Here is a 21576-nt window from a genome sequence, read left to right on the forward strand (position 1 = left end):
ATGCTGAGAGTTGAGCTAAGTGTAGGAATTTAAGAATATAAATCTTAATCTTTTGCATTGTTAAAATCTAAAACTGCAAGTAAAAAAATTAAGGAGGAATTAGATTATTAATTAGCAATGGGTACAATGTTGTCATTCATCTCGAGAAGACTAGAATATAAAAGCAGGGATGTACTTCTGGAGCTTTAGACGGCTCTGGTCTGACCACATTTTGTTTACTGTGAGCAATTTTGGACTCATACCTCAGGAAGGATGGATTGATCCTGAAGCAGGTGCAAAGGAGGTTCACGAGAATGATCCCAGAAATGAAAGGCTTAACATATGAGGGACATTTGAGGACTCAGACTATACTCAATGGATGAAGGTGGGGATCTAATTGAAACTAACAGAATACTGAATTGCCTGGACAGTGGACGTTGTGAAGATGTTTCCATTGGCAAGACAGACAAGGACCTGAGGGCACAGCCTTACAGTAAAAGGAACGCCCTTTAGAATGGAAATAAGGAGAAACTTCTTTAATGAGAGAGTTATGAATCTGTGGAATTCATCTTCACAGAAGGTTGTGGAGGCCAGGTCATTAAGTATATTTGAAAGAGGTGTAAGTTCTTGATTTCCAAAGGGATCAAAGGTTACAAGGAGAAAGTGAGAAAACAGGGTTGAAAAACCTATCTAATGGCAGAGCAGACTGAACGGGTTGAATGGCCTAATTTCTGTTCCTATGTCTTATGGCTTTTAGGGTTGTGGAGATTGTGCAGAAATGTGCAATTGAGGCCAAGGTGAGATTAGCTGTGATCAACTGAATGGCCAACTCCTGCTTTTAGCTTTGAAGGGTCAATGGATTGGAAAGTCAACTCTGGTTTCACCCCCCCCCCCGATGCTACAGATATGCTGAGTTTCTCCAGCAGTTTTGTTTTTGTCGTAGTTCTTCAAGTGCGATTCAGGCCATAGTCCTGTCCTCTTCTGTTATAGAGATGTACAGGATGGAAACAGACCCTTCAGTCCAAATCACCTATGCCAACCAGATATCCTAAATCAATCTAGTCCCATTTGGCCCAAAACCCTCTAAACCATTCCTATTCATATACTAATCCAGATGCTTTTTAAAATGTTGTAATTGTATTAGCCTCCACCACCTCCTCGGAGTTCCCCAATTTTAAAATAACCTCCCTTCTACCAATTCCCTTTCCAGCTCTCCCATTCCCTTCCACTCCTCCTCACCACCTACTGAATTCATTCCTCTCATTAACCAACCAGGGTGTACCCTCTCTCAATCTTCACTTATGCCCAATTCACCACCCCTTCCTTTTATCTGCAGCTCCCCTTACACCCGCTCCCAGGTCCTGAAGAAGGGTTACACCCGAAACATCAACTTCTGCACCTCCTGATGCTGCCTGGTTTGATGTGTTCTTCCAGCCTGCAGCTTGTCCGCCACTTCCTCTGGCAGCTCACTCCATACACGCACTACCCTCTGTGTGAAAACGGGCCACTTTTATATCGTTTCCCCTCTCACCCTAAACCTGTGCCCTCTACTTGCGGGCTCCTCCCCCAAGCCGAGGGAAAAGACCTTGTCTATTCATCCCGTCCGCACCGCTCGTACTTTTATAAACCTCTGCAAGTCCAGGTCGAATTTTATGAAGCGGTCACTCTCTTCCCTCTCTCCCCTTGTTGAGTTCATTGAACCTTTTCCTCACCGTTGCCTTGACTCCCACCCCTGGGAAGTATATCCGGGTCATGACGCATTTCCGGTTCCGCCTAGCAACCGGTTGTTGCTGACTTGCGTTTGTCGGTGGCCGGGACCCTCAGACAGAGACGATGGTAAAAGCAAATACACAATAAAACGGGGCAAAACAGAACCGAGCTGATATGAATGATTGTTCTCGGTTTGTTTAAAGAAGTGGCTGTTGGATTTTGGAGGGTGGACTGAAATAGGTTGTTTACTGAATGTCCAGGGCCCGGAGGCGGAGGGGATGGTATTCTCTCAGGGTGTGGTTTATTACTGCTTTTATTTTCTTATTGCCGTTCCTGCAACCCCAACTTGTTCTGTTCGCTCCGTCTAATTTATGCTTTTGAAGGGAAGTTCCGGTCTAATTGAAATGATAGCATCTTCTTCTGATGTTTTGTTCTTCTGCTTTAAAAAAAAAGTTTCTCTCGGGCCTGTTTAGAGACAAAAAAAACTGCAGATGCTGGAACCCAAAGGAGACAAACAGGAGGCTGGAGGAACATAGCATCATGATGCTGCCTGGCATGCTGTGTTGTTCCAGTCCCCTGCTTGTCTTTCGGGCCTCTGGTTGTTTTGATTTTAATTTTGACATTTTATTATTGCAAAGCCTCTGCCACCCCTTTCTTTTTTTAAGAAAAGTAGCTGGGAGCCTCTGGAAATGCTCTGTCCAAATCGGGTAATAAAGGATTACCTGTATTTTAAATGCTACACTGTAATAACTTGTATTCAATTTTATTTTATTACCATTAAAATTATAGTAGTGGTGGGCTTGAGAGTTATTGGCAGGGTGTTCGGTTTTTAAGTTGTAGAGTAACCCGTGGCAGTGTGGTCATGGATTTTAGCTTTCCAGATATGTTGTGAGTAATGTTAGGGTCACTGCTGATGGGAGCAATTTGAGGTGTTGACACTAAGAGTTACATTGTATATTGGAGGAGAAAGTGAGGACTGCAGATGCTGGAGATCAGAGCTGAAAATGTGTTGCTGGAAAAGCGCAGCAGGTCAGGCAGCATCCAAGGAACAGGAGAATCGATGTTTCGGGCATAAGCCCTTCTTCAGGAATGCCCGAAATGTCGATTCTCCTGTTCCTTGGATGCTGCCTTACATTGTATATTGACAAACATGATTTTTCCACAACAGTGTTCTGACATCAAGATGCTAAGTAACTCACCTGAAAGAAAAAAAATTAAAATCACATTGCATATAGAGGTGCAAGACTAGGCTCCTTCAATGCTGATCATTCTCTGCACCTGTGTTTGCTTGCCTATGTACCTTTGATGTTTACAGCTCTCTGGTATAGAAAATTCCAAAGATTCCAACTCATTCTTGATTAATTAACTCTTTATCCTGATGTATGTTGCTTTTTTGAACTGGTTTCTTTTGATTTGACATTCTGTCAACATCTTCCTGTCAAGCATGCTCAGAATCTGTCTCAAGCACCTCTCATCCCTCAACTCCAGAGCACATTGAGTACAATGGGTCAATCTCTAATCATTGTGAAGTAAACAATCTAGTGATCTCAATAATTTTATCTTTATTCTTTCATGTGAGTATTGATGGCAAGTTCTGCATTTGTTGCTCATTTGTACTTTACAGTTCCTTCAACTGAGTGGTTTGCTTGACCATTTCAAAGGACATTTATGAGTCAATGTTACTGTTGATCTGGAGTCACGAGATGGTTGATTTTCCCTATCTAAAAGGTATTAATAAATCGGATCAGTTTTTATAGCAACTTAGAACTTATCAATTAATAAATCTACTAGCTGCCATGGTGGGGTTTGAACCCTCAATGGTCCTAGAAAATTAATTTGCACCATTTGATAAGTCAAGTGACACTACCACTATGCAATTCAACTACTAAATTTGGAACTAAAAGTTTGTGTAACGGTGACTATGAAATCATTGTCATAAAACCCTCTATGGTTCACGTATGATCATTAGGGAAGAAAGATATGTCATCCTTAACTAGTTTATTAGATTAGATTAGATAACCTACAGTGTGGAAACAGACCCTTCGGCCCAACAATCCACACCGACCCGCCGAAGCGGGTGGAGCCTTGGTAACTCGAGACTCATGACTCAAGATTCACAACAATGTAATTGACTCTTAACTGCACTCTGAAATGTTTTAGAGCTGCTCAGTTACATCCAACTGTTCCAAATTCCAGCTAAAAGGTCTGAAAGTCAGTGGACCACCCAGCATGAACTAAGGCACTGGAAAGAATAGCAACAGCCCGTACTAATGTCAGGAACTTGTGCTAAAATTGGGAAATGACTAGTTGAGCAATAACCTAATACTATCTAAAAATATGGTTCAGTGAATGTGACGATATCCCAGTTGCCTCCTTCATATCCTTGAGTTTGTTCTGTGCCATTGACAAGACAGATCCACCAGAGATTGCAGAATAGTGGTATATGGAGAGGAGGGAGTTCTCAACATTGCTGTGAGACATCATGGGATTCATGGTCATCAGGCCAAACAGGGGTAAGGAAACCCCATACTGATTACTACCTACTGGCTGTCTTAATTCCCCCCAGCAATACTTACACCCACAGCCAGTCAATGAATCAATACTCCTCCATGTTGCACACCAATTGAATACAGTGAGAGTGGAAAGGGTACAGAAGGGTAGGGATGGGGAGTTCAAGATTCATCACAAAGTATGGCTCGGTAGCACCACTTTAACTTAATAGTCATGTCCTAAAGGACATCTGCTGGACTTGGTCTGTGAGAGATGGTGAAAAAAACCAACAGATGAAAAAAATGTACTTGAACACGTTTTGACTTCCTCATGAAGTCCTTAGCATCACAAATGCTAGCCTTGAGACAATTTTACACACTGTGATGTAAGGAAACAGCTGAAAACACTGGATACTATAAAGGCCACAGGACCTGGCAAAATTCCGGTAGTAGTACTAGACCAAGCTGTTCCAGGACAGCTACAATACCAGCCATGTGAAAAATTATCCATGAAAATTTGGTCAATTGCTACCCCATCGTTCCATTCTATTTCATCAGCAAAGTCATATTATCAACAGTGCTATCAAGCACCACTTACTTACTCAACAATAGCCTGCTTGTTTCTCACTTTGGGTTACTTCAGACCCACTCAGTTCCTGACTGCATTACAGTACAGGTCCAAAAATGTTGAACTCATGGGAATTGGGAGTGACTGCCCTTTACATTAAGATTGCAGTTCCTGGAGTGCTTAAGGATCTTTGCTAAAACTGTGACAAAGGGCATTTCAGGAAAACTGTCCATTAATTGGATTCATATTTTGCTCAGGGAGCATAGTTGTTGGAGGTCACTCATTTCAACAAAAAGACATCAGTGATCGAATTTCTGTGGATAGTATCCTTAGCCCAATTATCTTTGGATGCATTTTCACCTGGAGGAGGAGGAGGAGGAGGACCCTTCATCATATACTGATCCTCTAATGGCAGAGTCCAACATATAAATGAAAGGAGCAAGGATGAAGATTTGAAAACCATCTTGAGTCAGAGGGGCTGAATGGATTATCTATCTTGGCCTCCTCATGAGTTGCTGAGCATCTCACATGCCAATTCAGTTCACTCCATGTGATATCAAGAAATGATTCAACACACTAGCTCCAGGGAAGCCGAAGGCCCTGACAGCATACTGCCTGTAATGCTAAAGTCTACATTAATGCGATCTATATTTGTGGTTTGGTGGCAGAGAATGAAACTATTATAGGCAAATTTGCAGGTGACACTAAAATTGATATGAAAGTAAGTTTCAATAAAGAAATAAGAAATTTACAAATGGATATGGATGGATTAGGTGAATGGGCCAAAATTTGGCAGATGAAGTTTTGCATGGATAAGTGAGGTTATCCATTTGCATTAGAGGAGAGAAAAGGCAATTTACTATCTAAATGGAGAGAAACTTCAGAGTGCTTCAGTGCAGAGGGATCTCGGTGTCCTCGTGCATGAATCACAGAAAACCAGTAAGCAGGTAATAAGGAAGGCAAATAGAATTTTGGCATTTATTGCGAAAGGAATACCAGGGAATAAAAGCAAGGAAGTGTTGCTACAGCTGTATGAGACACATGTGAGACAGCATCGGGGATATTACGTGCAATTTTAGTCCCCTTACTTGAGAAAGGATGTAGCTGTATTGGAGGCACTTCAGACAAAGTTCATTAGATTAATTTTAGCAATGAGTTTGTTTTATTAGGAGAGTTCATATTTGTTCTTTCATAAAATGAAGTTCAGGCTGAGATGAGATCAGCCATGATTATATTGAATGGTAGAGCAGGATCAAGGATCTGAATTACCAACTTCTGCTCCTCGTTCTTATGTGCTCTACAGCTAACTGCATCCCTACTCAAGTTGTTCCAATATATCTACAGTACTCCTATGTACCAAACAAAGTGGGATTTTCCCCAGTCATGCCGTGTCCATAAATAGAAAGACAAATCAAATCAGGCCAACACTGTCTTCTCAACAAAGTATTGGATGGTGTTGCCAATAATTCTGTCAACTGCCACTTACTCATTATTGAGCTGCTCAGTTTGAGCTCTGGACATCAATACAGCCTTGTTCCAAACACGGATGACAAAGCTGAATTTGAGATTATTCTTTTTAGGCATTAAGCTTGAGGCTGACCTTCATCAACTTCTGTATTCTGAGGTGCCTGACTAGACCAATGCTGGATCCACACACATACCACAGGTGTGGCAGACAGCATTTTAAAAGACAGATGGACAGAATGTCTGGGTTTTTCACAGTTCTTCCACTGTTTGCACTTGACCTCAATCGAGGCCTGTCAGAGATGCTCAAAAGTGATTAGTACCTTTGCAAATGCTTTTTCTCTGTTTTGTGTGGTCTTGGACTAGAGATTCCATCGAGTTGATGGGGATGTTGCTTTTTTTCAGGGAGGCTTTGGGCAAATCGTTTGAGTCTTTCTGTTAACAACTTGCTGTAACAAAGCTTGAAGTAGAGAGTTTGTTCTGGGAGTCTTGTGTCAGGCCTGTGGGCGACATGGCCCTCCCATTAATCTGATTGACCATGACCAATGCCTTGATACGCGAGATGTTGGTCTGAAAGAGGACACTGCTATTGGAGTACCTGTCCTGCCATTGCATTTGTAGGTTTTTAAAGAGGCTTCACTGGTTATATTTCACGACGTATAGGGTGTAAGCAGACAGGGATAGAGTCAAGTTCTGAGTTTTGTGAAACAAGCGGTTCAGTTTAACAAGGTGAAAAATACTCATTATTCATTGTGTAACAGCAGATGACTTAATCTTTACTATTGATGCTCACTGATTGTAACGGCCACCCAATCAATACGTATGTTGTCTTATCTGGATGCTCATCCCTGTAAAATGACTATGTAATTCATTAAGAAACTGCTATTCCAGAGAAGACCATGAACTCGGGTCCCTGTGCACATGGATGATCATTCTTTCTCCCTCCAGGGCCCGGAATAAAGATGAAGGAGATAAAACTACAATGTCTCTCTGAGCATTTTGCTTCAACAGAACGGGAAGGGGGTAATGGGAATGGGATGACATGTAGACCATGAGTTTGTCTTCAAGTTTAAGTCTTCATTGTCTAGTAGCCTGCTGTTGATCTTGATAGTCGGGGAACACTACTGTGTGTTGGGAACAGGCTGGTAGAAGGCCTTTACTTTCTGGATGTTTAGTCTGAGGTTCATTCTTTCATATGTCTTTGAGGGAGTGCAAGAAACAACGATACTTGCTTCTGCATGCACTCAAAGGAAAGCTCATTGTCTGAACAATGCAGCAAAATAACAGAGGTTAAGGTGCCCTTAGTTCTGAGTTGAAGATAGAGGTTTGAGAGCTAAGGCAAGACTGACTGCCCTTGATATCAAGGTCACGTAACCTTGTGTGGCATCAAAAAATTGTAGTAAATTTGGAATCAGATAGAGTGGGTGAACTTTAATAGAAAGTGCTTATGTCAAACCTAGCACAAAGGAAGATGGTTGTGGTTAATGCAGGTTAATTATATCAGCCCAAGGAGTTTCACAGAGCAATAGTCTCGGCCAAACCATGGTCAGTTCCTTCAGCAACGACCTTTCCTTCTTCTTGAGGTCAGAAATGGGAATGTGAAAATATACTGTCTTTCCTGATCATCACTGATGATAAGGATTTAGTCATGGGATATCAGCATTGCTGTCTAGGTCATCATTTATTGCCCAAGCAATTGGGGACAGACATAAATGACTCTCATATTCTATTAACGAGTAAGAAGTGTACAACTTTACAGACTTTGGGACCAATCCTTTACTTTTATTGTCAGAAATTCTTGCAAATAGTGAATATATTTTATTCCCTGCAACCTTTTCCACCGTTGTTCTGGAGTCCCATGTTTGAATCCTGTCATGGCAGATGGTGGAATTTAAATTCAATAAATATTGAATTTGTGGGCGGCACGGTGGCACAGTGGTTAGCACTGCTGCCTCACAGCGCCTGAGACCCGGGTTCAATTCCTGCCTCAGGCGACTGACTGTGTGGAGTTTGCACGTTCTCCCCGTGTCTGCGTGGGTTTCCTCCGGGTGCTCCGGTTTCCTCCCACAGTCCAAAGATGTGCAGGTCAGGTGAATTGGCCATGCTAAATTGCCCGTAGTGTTAGGTAAGGAGTAAATGTAGGGGTATGGGTGGGTTGCGCTTCGGCGGGGCGGTGTGGACTTGTTGGGCCGAAGGGCCTGTTTCCACACTGTAATGTAATCTAATCTAATATCTGGAATTAAGGGTCTAATGACCATGAAACCATTGTTGATTGTCGGAAAAACACATCTGGTTCATTAATATACTTTAGGAAAAGAGGTCTGGTATCCTTATCTGGTTTGGCCAACATGTCACTCCACACCCATAGCAATGTAGTTGACTTAAGTGCAGTTTGGACAATAAATGATGACCTCGACGGCAATGCTGACATCCCATGACTAAATTTCAAAAAGGTTTTATGATGTACCTAACTAGCTGTTAGCTTAGTGTAGCCTGTAAATGCCTTGTCACTGCTGTTTTCAGTCAAAGCAGTGCCAGTGGGTGAATGGAGTCAGTGTTCCAAGTAAAATAAAATTTGATCATATTTGAGAAAATTGTTTAAATAAATTCCAAGACTATCAAGCAGTATTCGTGGCACAGGAAGTTAAGTTTAGACCATATACTGTAAATGAGAATATATGTCGAACTGTTTTGAGATCCATAGTTTTTTGGAGTTATCGATGACCTGGAATTCAATTTTGTGACAACGATTTCCATGGGCTGTTAATTAGAACGTGTGTCCCTCCAAAAGATTCCTATTTTCTCATATGCTTTTTTTCATTATTCTACCAGTCAACACATCAGAATACTTCAGAAGAATTGTGATGTGAGTTTTTATATTCTATCAAATGCTGTCTAGTTTGTAACAACGACAGAAATTGCTGCAGAAACTCAGGTGGTCTAGCAACTTCTGTGCAAAGAAAACAGAGTTACCATTTCAAGCCAGTGACCATTCTTCAGAATAGAAGGGTTCCTCGACCTGAAGTATAAACTGTTTTCTCTCCACCGATGCTGCCAGACTAGTTGAGTTTTTCCAGCAATTTGTTTTTGTTACAGATTTCCACCATCCACAGTTTTTTTTTGTTTTATTTCTCTATCTTGCATTAATCATCTTTCCTTAATTACAGAGTGAGGTAGAGGAAACTCTGAAGAGGATTCAATCTCACAAAGGTGTGATTGGAACTATAGTTGTGAACTCAGAAGGTATGTTGCTCTTTGTGTCTTAAAGTCTTTCTAAATTACTAGGTTATCTAGTCTGAAAACAATGACTCTATGATTCTTAAGATATGCAGACCTGTTTTTTTTTATGTAATTAGAATTTTTATCCATGGGGAGCTCATATTCACTTTCCTGAAGGAATTTATTTATATGGTACCAGAAATAAAGGACTTTGGTTATATGACTGTGTGGAGAAGTTGGACCTATTTTACTTACAGCAGAAATAGTTCAGAGGAGATTTGATAAATCTTAACTTGCAGATGGGATTCATTTTGTGTGGGAGCGATGCAGCTGGAAGGGAAAGAGTGGACAGATATGGACGAGGTGCATCATGGAGTTCTTCACAAAAAGCTGTTGGCATTCAGGTGCAGTTTTATATAACAGCTGTATTTGTGACCTCTTTCTGTGCAGTGTGTTCAAACTTGAATTAAGTTCCTTTAGCTTTCATTATATCATTTGGATTCAAATCCAGTTTCAAGGTGAAGCAGCAGTATGTTATCCCATTTTCACTGATTGTAATGTTAGCAACACTGTTGAACATTAATATGGAATTATTTCGGCCTAGTGTCTGATAAGAACATAAGAAATAGGAGTAGAGCCTATAACCCCATCAGTCTGCTCTGCTGTTCACTATGACTTTGGCTGATCTCTGTTCCACATTCCTCACCCTCTTCTCGTGTCTCTTGAAGATGAAGCAAACAGAGCTCTTGCTGTAATAAACCTGTGCAACTTGGAATGCCTGCCAACCTTAATTATTCTGGTCAAAGGAAAAGTCTTCCTATTTGTTATTGTTGAGCTGTTGGGATATTTTGGAATTACTACAATGCTCCAGTAATAAACTACTGAGATTTTATAACAAAGCTTCAAGTTGAACCAATTAATAGTTAAATAATATAAGACATTGCAACTAGTTCCTTTCCCACCCATTCCCTTTCACCGCAATTTTTCTACCTTTTAGTTGGTGCTTACATTTGAACGACACTATGTAGAAATGGTCTAACACATCTCCACAAGGTACAACCTCTTGTCTCCATATAGGGCAGCAGTGGCTTCAACTAAATTTGAGATTTCTCTACATCTATGTGGCTAAACATCACTTGTTTGGAATATAGAAGTGATGGAAAAAGCAGAGGAAAGCAAAAATTGAAATATATTAACAGTAAAATGTTAGGGAGATTATAGCAGGACACTGAAAATCTTGTGAAATCAGGCGGAGTCAATAAAAGCGAAATTGTATTTGACTAATTTATTGGAATTTTAGGAAGTAACAAGTAACGTGGAGAAAAGGCAACCTGTGGAAATGTATACTTGGATTTCCAGAAAGCATTTGACAAGGTACCATGTCAAAGATTACTGCACCAAATAAGAACTCATGGTATAGTGTCCGACACGTTAGCATGGATATGTCAGCTAACAGGAAGGAGTAAGTCGGCATAAATGGGCAAATTTGGGGTTGGCAAGATTTAACAAATGATATGTGACAGGAATTATACTACAATTTATCGCAATAACTTGGACAAAGAAACCAAAAATCTGGCTGCTAAATTTGCTAATGACAAAAAGATAGGTAGGAAATTACATTGTGAAGAGGTCAGAAGGGATCTACAAAAAGATACATGTATGTGGCTAAAATATCCGATGGAGCATAACATGGAAAATAGAAATTTGTCCACTTGGACAAGAAGAATAGAAAATCAGCCTTATATTAAATGAAGACAGACTGCAGAGAGACTTTGGTGCCCTAATACAAGCAACCTTAGTATGTAGGTACCGCAAGGGTGATTAGGAAAGCAAATGGAATGTTGTTTATTGCAAAGAGAAAGCAGTATAAAAGTAGGAAGGTCTTGCTAGTTTTACAGGGTAAGATCACATGTGGTATACTGTGTTTAGTTTTGGTCTCCATTTTTTTAAAAAAAGGGACGCCATTGCAATAGAAACAGTTCAGAAAAGGTTGGCTTCTTTAGATTTCCAAGATGAGGAGCTAGTGGACTGATTCTCCCATGCGAAATGATTGAACAGGGCAGAAGCTTTCAGTGGTTTACTTGAAACAGGTGAGATACTGAGGTTGACAGAAACAATGTTAAGGGGGTGTTTTCTCTTCAGGGAGAAACTAGAACTAGAGATTACCATTTAAAAATAAGGGGCATCCATTTAAGACGATAAGTGATCCTTGAGTGATAAGTCTTTGGAAATCATTTCCCCAGAAAGCAACAGGAGTATGATCATTTGAGTGTTTGATAGATTCTTAACTGACATGGGAGTCGAAAGGAAATCAGGAAAATGGAGTTGAAGCCTTAATCAGATTTAACACGATCCTATCGAATGATGGATCAGGATTGAAGGGCCAAATGGCCTTGTGTTCCTAATTCAGATGTTTGTAAATCTGAAAAGGAACAATTAAATTCTTAAACAAAAAATGGCAAGCACTTGCTAATGGAATAATAAGCGGTTTATGTGTGTTTCTTAGTATCAAGTTGTGAGCCTAAATGTTTTGGGAGTGAGTAGAAGTGATGAAACAGGTTAAGTTAGGCTCAAAGAAGTATAATCATTGGAGCATGACAGCCAGTAATCCTAATGCTTTTTTTTCTTCATTTAATTTGCAAATCCACAATCTGCACATAAGAGGGAGCTGAAAGTCTTTATTTACTTTTATTGAGTGTTTTCTTTTCGTTTTCACTCTGCCTTGACATTTTGTTCTTGAGCGAAGATTATTAAATATTTCTGCCTTAGCTGCATCAATTGCACTTAGTTCGTTACTCTTTCCAACCATGTGAACGTGAACATGTACACTGCATGTACTTAGAGTCATAGAGATGTACAGCACAGAAACGTGTGTGTATCATTGCTGCAGTGAGAGGGTGGTTCAGCGCATATATTTGATCCTTATAGATAGAGTATCAACAGACAGCTCTATGCTGTGTGCATGCCCAAGGTAACTGATTGGCTGAGACAGTGTGAGGGAATCTAATTAGCCTCTTAATCCTACAGTAATCAGCAGTTTTTGGAACATTGTACAGGGTCCAGATATTAATAGCAAAAACAAAAATTGTTGGAGAAGCTCAGCACTGTCTGGCACGTATGTGGGGAGAAAGCAAGATTAACATTGAGTCCAGTGACTCATCAGAAACAAGATGTTAAGTTGAACTCTCAGTAAGACTGGATTTAGCAATCTTTAACCTTAATTTCTTTGATGCATCTACATCGTGATGACATTAGTGGCTGTATTCTCCCGCTTTCTCTACCCATTGCGCTTTCTGTCCCCATCCCGCTTGTGCTATCTGACTTTTTCATATCAGCTCAAGATGAGTAGCAAAACTACGGCATACCAATTGCATTACAGTGTAGTCTATAGTGAGCACAACAGATTATGATTGAAGAAAATAAGATGAGTTAGAAATCAAAACTCCGAATAATTACACTTATACAATGCAAGGTGATTTACTTAGATTTACTTAGATTAGTTACAGTGTGGAAACAGGCCCTTCGGTCCAGCAAGTCCACACCGACCTCCGAAGTGCAACCCACCCAGACCCATTCCCCTACATTTACCCCTTCACCTAACACTACGGGCAATTTAGCATGGCCAATTCACCTAACCTGCACATTGGACTGTGGGAGGAAACTGGAGCACCCGGAGGAAACCCATGCAGACACGGGGGGCATGTGCAAACTCCACACAGACAGTTGCCTGAGGAGGGAATTGAACCCGGGTCTCTGGCGCTGTGAGACAGCAGTGCTAAACACCGTGCCACCCACCTAACCTGCACATTTATATAACCACTTTTGCTCAAACAAAGAACCCTATTGTGGATGTCTCTGTGTATATCATCCTGTTTTCATGAATCAGGAATAATGGAATGAAAGTCTACCAGCACTTGAGGACCTTTTGGATAAGTTATGCTTCCCACATTCATAGTTGCCCTCTCAGAGGAGAGAGTGTATCTTGAAAAGGAGCTAAAAAGCAGAGGGTAAGGGATTGTTGGTAGTGAAAATCAGAGAATTGGTCAGAAGTGGAAACACAGGCTGTGAATATAATGAGATTGAGTTATTGTCCTTTGTCTGGGTATAAATGCATATTTATGTGGAGAGAAAGGTTCAATTCTTGGACAGGATAAGTGTTTTGTTTTTGCAACTTCAAGATCTCACATGTAGAGAGCTCTCAATTTTTAATTTTAGGGTAAGTCAGATACCTGGAGGAACATATTTTATTCACATACAGCAGATGGCCAGTTTTATGCTGAAATTTTAAAAATTAGAACTTGATTTTAATAGTAATCTACTGTTTGGGATGATTTTAAGCCCTGTAATAATGGTCTTTATTTTAATGTGTAGTGTGATCACATGCTACATTAATTGGTGCTTTAATAGCTAGTTCCCATGTGTATCCGTGATTTGCTGAATAAATGGGAATTAGTGCAATCAAATTTAGTGATGGTTCTAACATTAAATTGTCCTTGTTCTGAATATAGTATTTCCTAAGAGATTGCACGTAGAATGATGAAGGCAGCATTTTATTAAACTATAGAATTTATTGAGCCATTTTTCTACACTTGCCTGTAAATGGCCTTGCAATAGTAGCTGCATTTTGTTCCTTCATGTCATCCCAAAACACTCCAGCTAACAGAAGCAGGAAAGTAGTTAATGAGGTAAAGATGGAAGCTCTACAAACATACATTTGGCCACCTTGCTTCTCGGAGTGAAAAGAAATTGAACTAACAGTTGTGGTTTAACATTAGCTTTTGATTTTTTTTAATGGGGTCAGGGTGTCACTTTAAAGGCTAGCATTTATTGCCAATCTCATGTTGAACTTAAGATGGTGATGGGGAGCTACATTCTTGAACCATTGTAGTTCATGTGGTGTAGGTATACCAACAGAGCTATTTAGGAAAGGGGTTCCAAGATTTTAATTCAGCCACAGCGAAGGAATGCAATATGGTTCCAAGTCAGGATGGTGAGAGTTTTGGCAAGGAACCTATATGTGTGCCTGCTGACTTGGGAAAGTGCTGTGAAGGAGCCTTTCCATTTGCCTTTCAAGGGCGGCACGGTGGCACAGTGGTAAGCACTGCTGCCTCACAGCACCAGAGACCCGGGTTCAATTCCCGACTCAGGCGACTGACTGTGTGGAGTTTGCACATTCTCCCCATGTCTGCGTGGGTTTCCTCCGGGTGCTCCGGTTTCCTCCCACAGTCCAAAGATGTGCAGGTCAGGTGAATTGGCCATGCTAATTTGCCCGTAGTGTTAGGTAAAAGGGGTAAATGTAGGGGAATGGGTGGGTTGCCCTTCAGCGGATCGGTGTGGACTTGTTGAGCCGAAGGGCCTGTTTCCACACTGTAAGTAATCTAATCTCATCTCTTATTCATTTCAAACTATTTTCTGCTCGACTTTTATTGTTTGTGTTCTTTAAAACTCGCTGAGAGAAATTTTAACAATTGTCTGTCATCAGCAACTGAAAATGGTTCGAGTAAAGCATATGGATTATTTACTTTTTTTTGTTCCTTGTTGAAGTGCCTTGTACAACTGTTCAATAAGCAATGTATGATCATTGTATGAGCTCATATCACCTCCTCCATTGTGTTTGCTTAAGTGTTTCTAAAATTAATTCAAAGGATGTGGCCATAACAGACAAGACCAACATTTATTGCCCATTCTTAAATACGCTTGATGTAAGGGTGCTGGTGTTGCACTGGGGTGGACAAAATCAGAAGTCACACGACACCAGGTTATATGCCAACAAGTTTGTTTGAAGTCATCAGCTTTTGGGGTGCTGCTCCTCCATCAAGTGCTTCACCTGGCAAAGGAGCAGCTCTCTGAAAACTTGTGATTTCAAATAAACCTGTTGGACAATAACCTGTTGGAGTGTGACTTCATGAGACATTAAATACGCTTGAAAGGCATATGGTCAGCCAATTTTTGAGCCACTTCTTTTTTATAATCACACTTGTCATACAGTTCCATCGACCTTTTCAGAAGACTGTTAGGAAACAATCACATCACCGTGGGTCAGGAGTCTTTTGTAAGCTAGACCAGGAAGGATGGCAGATGTCCTTCTGTGAAGAGCATGTGTGAGCTACAGGTATTTGTGACAGTCCAATAGTTTCCTGGTCACCACCAGTAGTGCTAACTTTCACTTCAATTGATTTGACTGAATTTAAATTCTGCAGTTACTTTGATAGAATTTGAACTAATACCCTTAAATCATTGGATCATTAGTCCAGAAATCACAGCGTTACTGTGCCTCCCTACATATTACAAGGCTTGTTTTCTTATTATTGTGACAAAGGCTTTGCCCATAGCTTCAGTTTGTTGTCATTGGTGTGGTGGAAGAAATGCTGTAAAAGATGCAGCAGCATTTTTGCCCACATATGAAAAGAACTGGAATCAATGTTGCTTTCCATTACAATTGTGTTATGGGAAAATCAACAAATTGTTGAGAGTCACAGTGATCAATAAATGAAATTGACTGGTCAAGGAAACCGAACTGTGTAGGATTGACAACTTCAGGAGGGATCTGGATATGCAAATTGTTAGATCATTAATTGCTTACAGGCCTCTTTTTTGATTGCATATTCCACATTAACGCTTAACTCTATTTTCCTGATGCTGATGCTATTCCATTTAACACCAGAAAAAAGTCTTTGTTTTTGATTCGAGTGAAATATGAAATCAATTTAGAAAGCTATATAATTGTTTTTTGTATGTTTTCATTTGTAGGAATTCCAATAAGGACAACCCTGGATAACTCCACCACAGTGCAATATGCAGGCCTGTTCCATCAACTTGCCATGAAAGCCAGAAGCACTGTCCGAGATATTGATCCACAGAATGATTTGACTTTCTTACGGGTCCGATCAAAAAAACATGAGATAATGGTTGCTCCAGGTAAAGCTGTTTGATTGTCAGAGTGAAATTGGTTATTTCCTTGAGTGGAGATCCACATTAAGAGCACTGTATCTTTGGGTAAAATTGCCAAAGGGAACAGTTTTAGGTGAAGTCTGGACAGAAATTTCGTTCCTACTTCTCTCTAGGACTCCATCTTGCTTCTTCCCCCCCCACCCCCCCTCTATATGTCTTATTTTAAAAAAATGTATTTTCTAGCTGGAGGCAAAGAGCTTTCCTCATTGACTCAACTTGATTCAAAAGAGTTAGTGAATTAGTCAGGGTAACATTTTGATTCCATGAATCAGTGTCAGGTGATATAAAAATATTTTCAAATCAGCAGTGAAAAATCAATTTGGGAATCACTTGATTCTCTATGACACACCCCAAACATATCAACTTCTTAAAAAAAAGGGCAGTGTTGGACCACCATTAGAAATGTCTGGAGTGAGTAGAGGAAATAGCTTATTCATGCAATTCCTTGATGGTTTTATGAAGCAATATTGGCATGGATATATGGGAGCAGTTTCAGCTGAAATGATACGTTCTCCGGACAGACCAACAGTAAGAAAGGGGCAAAATTAAAACTCAATAGGTCTAGCAGCATCTGTGGAGACAGAAATATTGTTAATATTTCAAGTCCAAATGCTCCTTTTCAGGTCATTCAATGCAAATGTTAACTGTATTTCTGTCTCCACAGATTCTGTCAGATCTGTTGAGTTTCTCCAGCTCCTACTATTTTTAATTCCGATCATCACCATCTGCAGTATTTTGCTTTTATAAGAGACAAAATTATTTTAAAATAAGGAATTTAAAAATCCTCACCAAAGCAGAATATATTTTATACATTTCCATAAATATATTACATCACACTGTGCAATAATGTGTTTTATTTTGGGCTGTAATTATTTGGACCTTGATATATTTTCTTGCTAAAAGGCAAGATGCTTCTTAGGGTGAACTATTAAAGTTGATTGCCTATTATAATGTTCCTCATTAAGTCTAATACTTATAACAATTTTTCTGTAAGTATAATGTGTGCTATGTGACTAACTTCAGAATATTCATTTAAGCCAAGAAGATCAGACTAACTCATTACTTCAGCACTGCACTCAGAGATTATTGGGCCTTGATTACTAATGAAGTAAATTGTGCTTTACAATTTTCTAGTCAGTGTGCTGTGGATAAGTGGCCATTTATCAAATTATCAGCATTGAGACGTTTTAAAAATCTGCTATTTAAGAAACTAAGAAATTTCAGTTTTTCTGGCAAATTGATGCAAATGTGCATTGGGAAGAATAGCATGCTATGATAGTATGCTGTACCTTTAACTTAATTGTGCTGAGCAAACTGTTGGTGAAATCTGGTGTCTACTCACATGGAGTTAAACAGTGAAATACACAAGTTGTCATCAGTGATTCTATGCTTCTCTAAGGAGAGAACCTTCAGTGATGGAGTAAACTCAAATTGATGTAGTGGTGTGAACTTGAGCTGATTAGCCACTTAGGAATTAAAATTGACAGTCTTAGAGCTTGTTTGAAGTGGCAATATTTAATACAGATAAGATACTTTTTATTCATTCAGTGGATGTGGGTGTCACTGGCCAGGCTAATATTAGTGTGCATCTTCTTGAGAAGATATTACCTTCTTGAATTTCTACAGTCTTTATTTCATATGAAATAAGTATGCACAATAAAGTAAAAATCCAGGTATCACATTTTATCAATCTTTTCACATTTTTCAATTTTTAATTTTTTTTCATATTTTGTTCACACCTGTGACTTGTTCCATTTTTTTTCATGAGCTGGCATTGCTTAAAGAGAGAGCCTGTGAAAGAAAACAGAAATGTCTTTTGCACTGTTGGCCCCATAATGGTATGCGATATAGATAATGGAGTCCAGAGGTAAACAACAATAATTAGTCATTGGAAACCCATCCATAACTTCACCAGATGGAACCTTTATCCACTCCAGTGAGTGTAGAGAAAGAGGCTGTAGTTTGAAATGAACAATTGTGTTTGAGCAGACTATGTTTTAGTATAGAGTGAATTGGCTGATGAAGTGTTAGAAGACATTTAGCCATGATCTATGTCCTGTTCAATCTTGTCAGTGGCAGCATTTCATGCACAACGGTCATTTTGTCAGACAATGGTAACACCCAAACCCAACAGAAGACTACATTCACCAGATCAGCAATGTCATGTTCCAAGGAGGTGAGTTTGTCAAATTTGAGATCTTCACAGTAAAGGAAGACACTTATCAAATTTCTTGGAATTGCCAACTTCCCCAGAGTTTTGGGGAACCCATTTCGTATTGAAGGCACCCAATAATACATCTGTTACGTACGCAACCAGGAAATTTGTTTTATTAAATATGATGCCCCTTTGTGATGTTTGGCCATGGATTCTAAATTCAGTGCTGAATCTCTGGCTGATGGCACCTAGTATGACCAGTAATGAAGCACCAGAAAAATATAGTCATTGTTAGTGCTGAAATCAACTTCTAGAGGTACTGCAGCTGTTTGAAATTCCTCAGTACCCATCAGTTCAGACCTATCCACCACATTTCCTTCCACAGCCTCTGTGGTGACTGCTAGATAAAGACAATGATACGTGTCTCGCATAGAGCCAACGGGTGCAGGAAAAGGTGAGGTGATGAACTGTGATTTTTCACAGTGAAGCATTTTCACTCACCATCTGCCCAATCTTATATTAGGAACCCTGTGGGTAGAGAAGTAATGATGTATTTTCCTCTTCTCTTTATCTGAGTGTGCCTTGTCTTCTTTCTCCAGTTAGACACCTTTCTTCCTCCTCTGGCTCACCGATCATGTTACCTTGCTCTGCACTTTGAACAAAATATCCTGTTCGGGAAAAGCTCAGCAGGTCTGGCAGCATCTGTGGAGAGACATCAGAGTTAACGTTTTGGGTCACTCAACTCAATATGTTAACTCTGGTTTCTTCTCACAGATGCTGCCAGACCTGCTGACCTCTTCCAGCAATTTCTGTATTTGTTTCTGATTTACAATGTCCACGGTTCTCTTGGTCTTTACACCCTCTTCATGTTCTGTTTCAACTACTGCACCTGTTGACGTCTCCATCAGCAGTGTATGTATCCAAAGCCAGCAGTCCACTGAAGAAAGGAAGAAATTTATATTAGGGAAGGGTGTTCAAGCGGCATTTAACAGGAGCTTCCATGCTGTTTGTGCATCCTCATCATTTTTACCTATTCATACTTTTTTTAAACTTGCAGCTGACCATAAGTACCTCTTCTCCTTCCAATGTCTGCTTTGACAGCAGGCTATCAAAAGACAATTAGGAACTGTCGTGGAATTTCTTTGAAGCTAGCTAACCTCCTATGGTGAGATAACACCGCAACCACTCATGGACAACTCTCATAAACTAAATGGCATTTTACTCTACACAGACATGGAAAATCAATATTAGTTTGTGCTTATTTGTTGGTTTGACAGAGACTACTAAGGTGCCTTGGAGACAGGGCATGATTCACTAATTGTAATTTCACACCTCTAATCTATAAAAGGTCTTTGAGTTGTTAACAAGACCTGTCCACAAAGGCGATTGAATTTTACAACCAGTTTACTTTAGTTTGAATTCTGACTACCCCACTCGTAAACAATGCTCTTCACTATTCATTGTAGCAGTGATTTTAAAAATTAAAACTGTAAATCTAACGTTTCAAATAATTGTACAAATCTTACCAGATCAGGTTCAATCTTCGTTTTCTTATATTGCTAAATGCATCATGCAACAAACTACAAGCAGTCAGGTGCTGAGCTACTCTCTTCTACCAAAATAACTTTTCATGATGTCCTAGGCTTCTTGTTCTTCAGAAACTCCAATACCAAGTCTCCATCTCCAGCATAACCAAAGTTTTGATACCTCGTATGCTTTTATTTTTCTTTCATTTGAATGATTAGCTTTATAAAATAATTATTTCCTTTGGATACCTTTTGAAAACAATTTTTGTTACTTTCATCTTTATTCAATAAATGATTTAATTTTTTTCTTTAAACAATGCATACCTCTCAAGAATCCTGAATTTGTGGGCATGTCTTATTTTCCTGTCTGTCTTCAGGATATATGGCTACATTGGTCTGACACTTACAAGAACTTTAAGGAAGGCTGTTCAGCTTGATGTTAAAGAATTCACACACACACTTGTTTTTCTCCTTCTATCACAAGGATAACTAGAGTTTACTGATTTGGAGATGCCGCTGTTGGACTGGGGTGTACAAAGTTAAAAATCACACAACACCAGGTTATAGTCCAACAGGTTTAATTGGAGGCGCACCCCTAGCTTTCAGAGAGTCGTTCCTTCATCAGGTGGTAGTGGAGGGCTCAATCCTAACACAGAATTTATAGCAAACATTTACAGTGTGATGTAACTGAAATTATACATTGAAAAATTGATTGCCTGTTAAGCCTTTCATCTGTTAGAATACCATGACAGTTTCACTTCTTTCATGTGTAAATCACAAAACCGTTTTTAAAAAAGTTGCCTTCTCAGGTTAGCTAACCTGAGAACGCAACTTTTTTTAAAAAAAAGTTTTTGATTAAACAGACAATCAATTTTTCAATGTATAATTTCAGTCACATCGCATTGTAAATTTTTGCTATAAATTCTGTGTGTTACGATTGAGCCCTCCACTGCCACCTGATGAAGGAGCGTCGCTCCAAAAGCTAGTGTGCTTCCAATTAAACCTGTTGGACTATAACCTGGTGTTGTGTAATTTTTAACTAGAGTTTACTGGGCAGTTTTCTTTGACATCATTGGCAGCATTTGCCACCAATTGCAAAATTTGGCCATTTTAAATTAAAAGGACAACTCATGCATTTCATTCCGATTGTAGTCAATTTCTTAAATAATTTGTGAAAGAACTCTCGACATAATCCATCATTATTTATTAAAGCACTAGTAATTGTATAAGAGTACTTATTCAACAGGGTAACAGGAGTTTGCATCTGGATTTACGATCAGTTTTAACTGTGGGTGTGAATGTTTTTGTTATCACAAGTAAATCTGCTGTGAAATTACTCCGGAATGGTTCAAATTTAAATTACTTGGAGTGTCATAACTTATAAAGTAACACTCTGTCACATATCTTCTGTAATTCCATGCAAGGTTTCTCTCTTCTTATTATTAAAAAAAATAAGTTCTTTACATTATAGAAAGGTAAATATGGATGTAGGGGATGGACTGCAAGGCTAAATGG

At 39.5% G+C, this 21576-nt stretch overlaps 1 protein-coding gene across 1 annotated transcript in view; it reads left to right on the forward strand.

Moving 5' to 3' along the window:
• Window positions 1–1709: 1709 nt before the first annotated feature.
• LOC122558226 (dynein light chain roadblock-type 2) overlaps window positions 1710–21576 on the forward strand; it is a 22528-nt gene continuing 2661 nt past the window's right edge. The window contains exons 1-3 of the mRNA XM_043706573.1: window positions 1710–1815; window positions 9378–9453; window positions 16180–16347. Coding sequence (XP_043562508.1) covers window positions 1813–1815; window positions 9378–9453; window positions 16180–16347 — 247 coding nt within the window. The 5' untranslated portion in view covers window positions 1710–1812. The remainder of the gene's footprint in view (window positions 1816–9377; window positions 9454–16179; window positions 16348–21576) is intronic.

This window comes from Chiloscyllium plagiosum, chromosome 17, assembly GCF_004010195.1.
Source record: "Chiloscyllium plagiosum isolate BGI_BamShark_2017 chromosome 17, ASM401019v2, whole genome shotgun sequence".
In the NCBI taxonomy this organism is placed as follows: Eukaryota; Metazoa; Chordata; class Chondrichthyes; order Orectolobiformes; family Hemiscylliidae; genus Chiloscyllium; species Chiloscyllium plagiosum.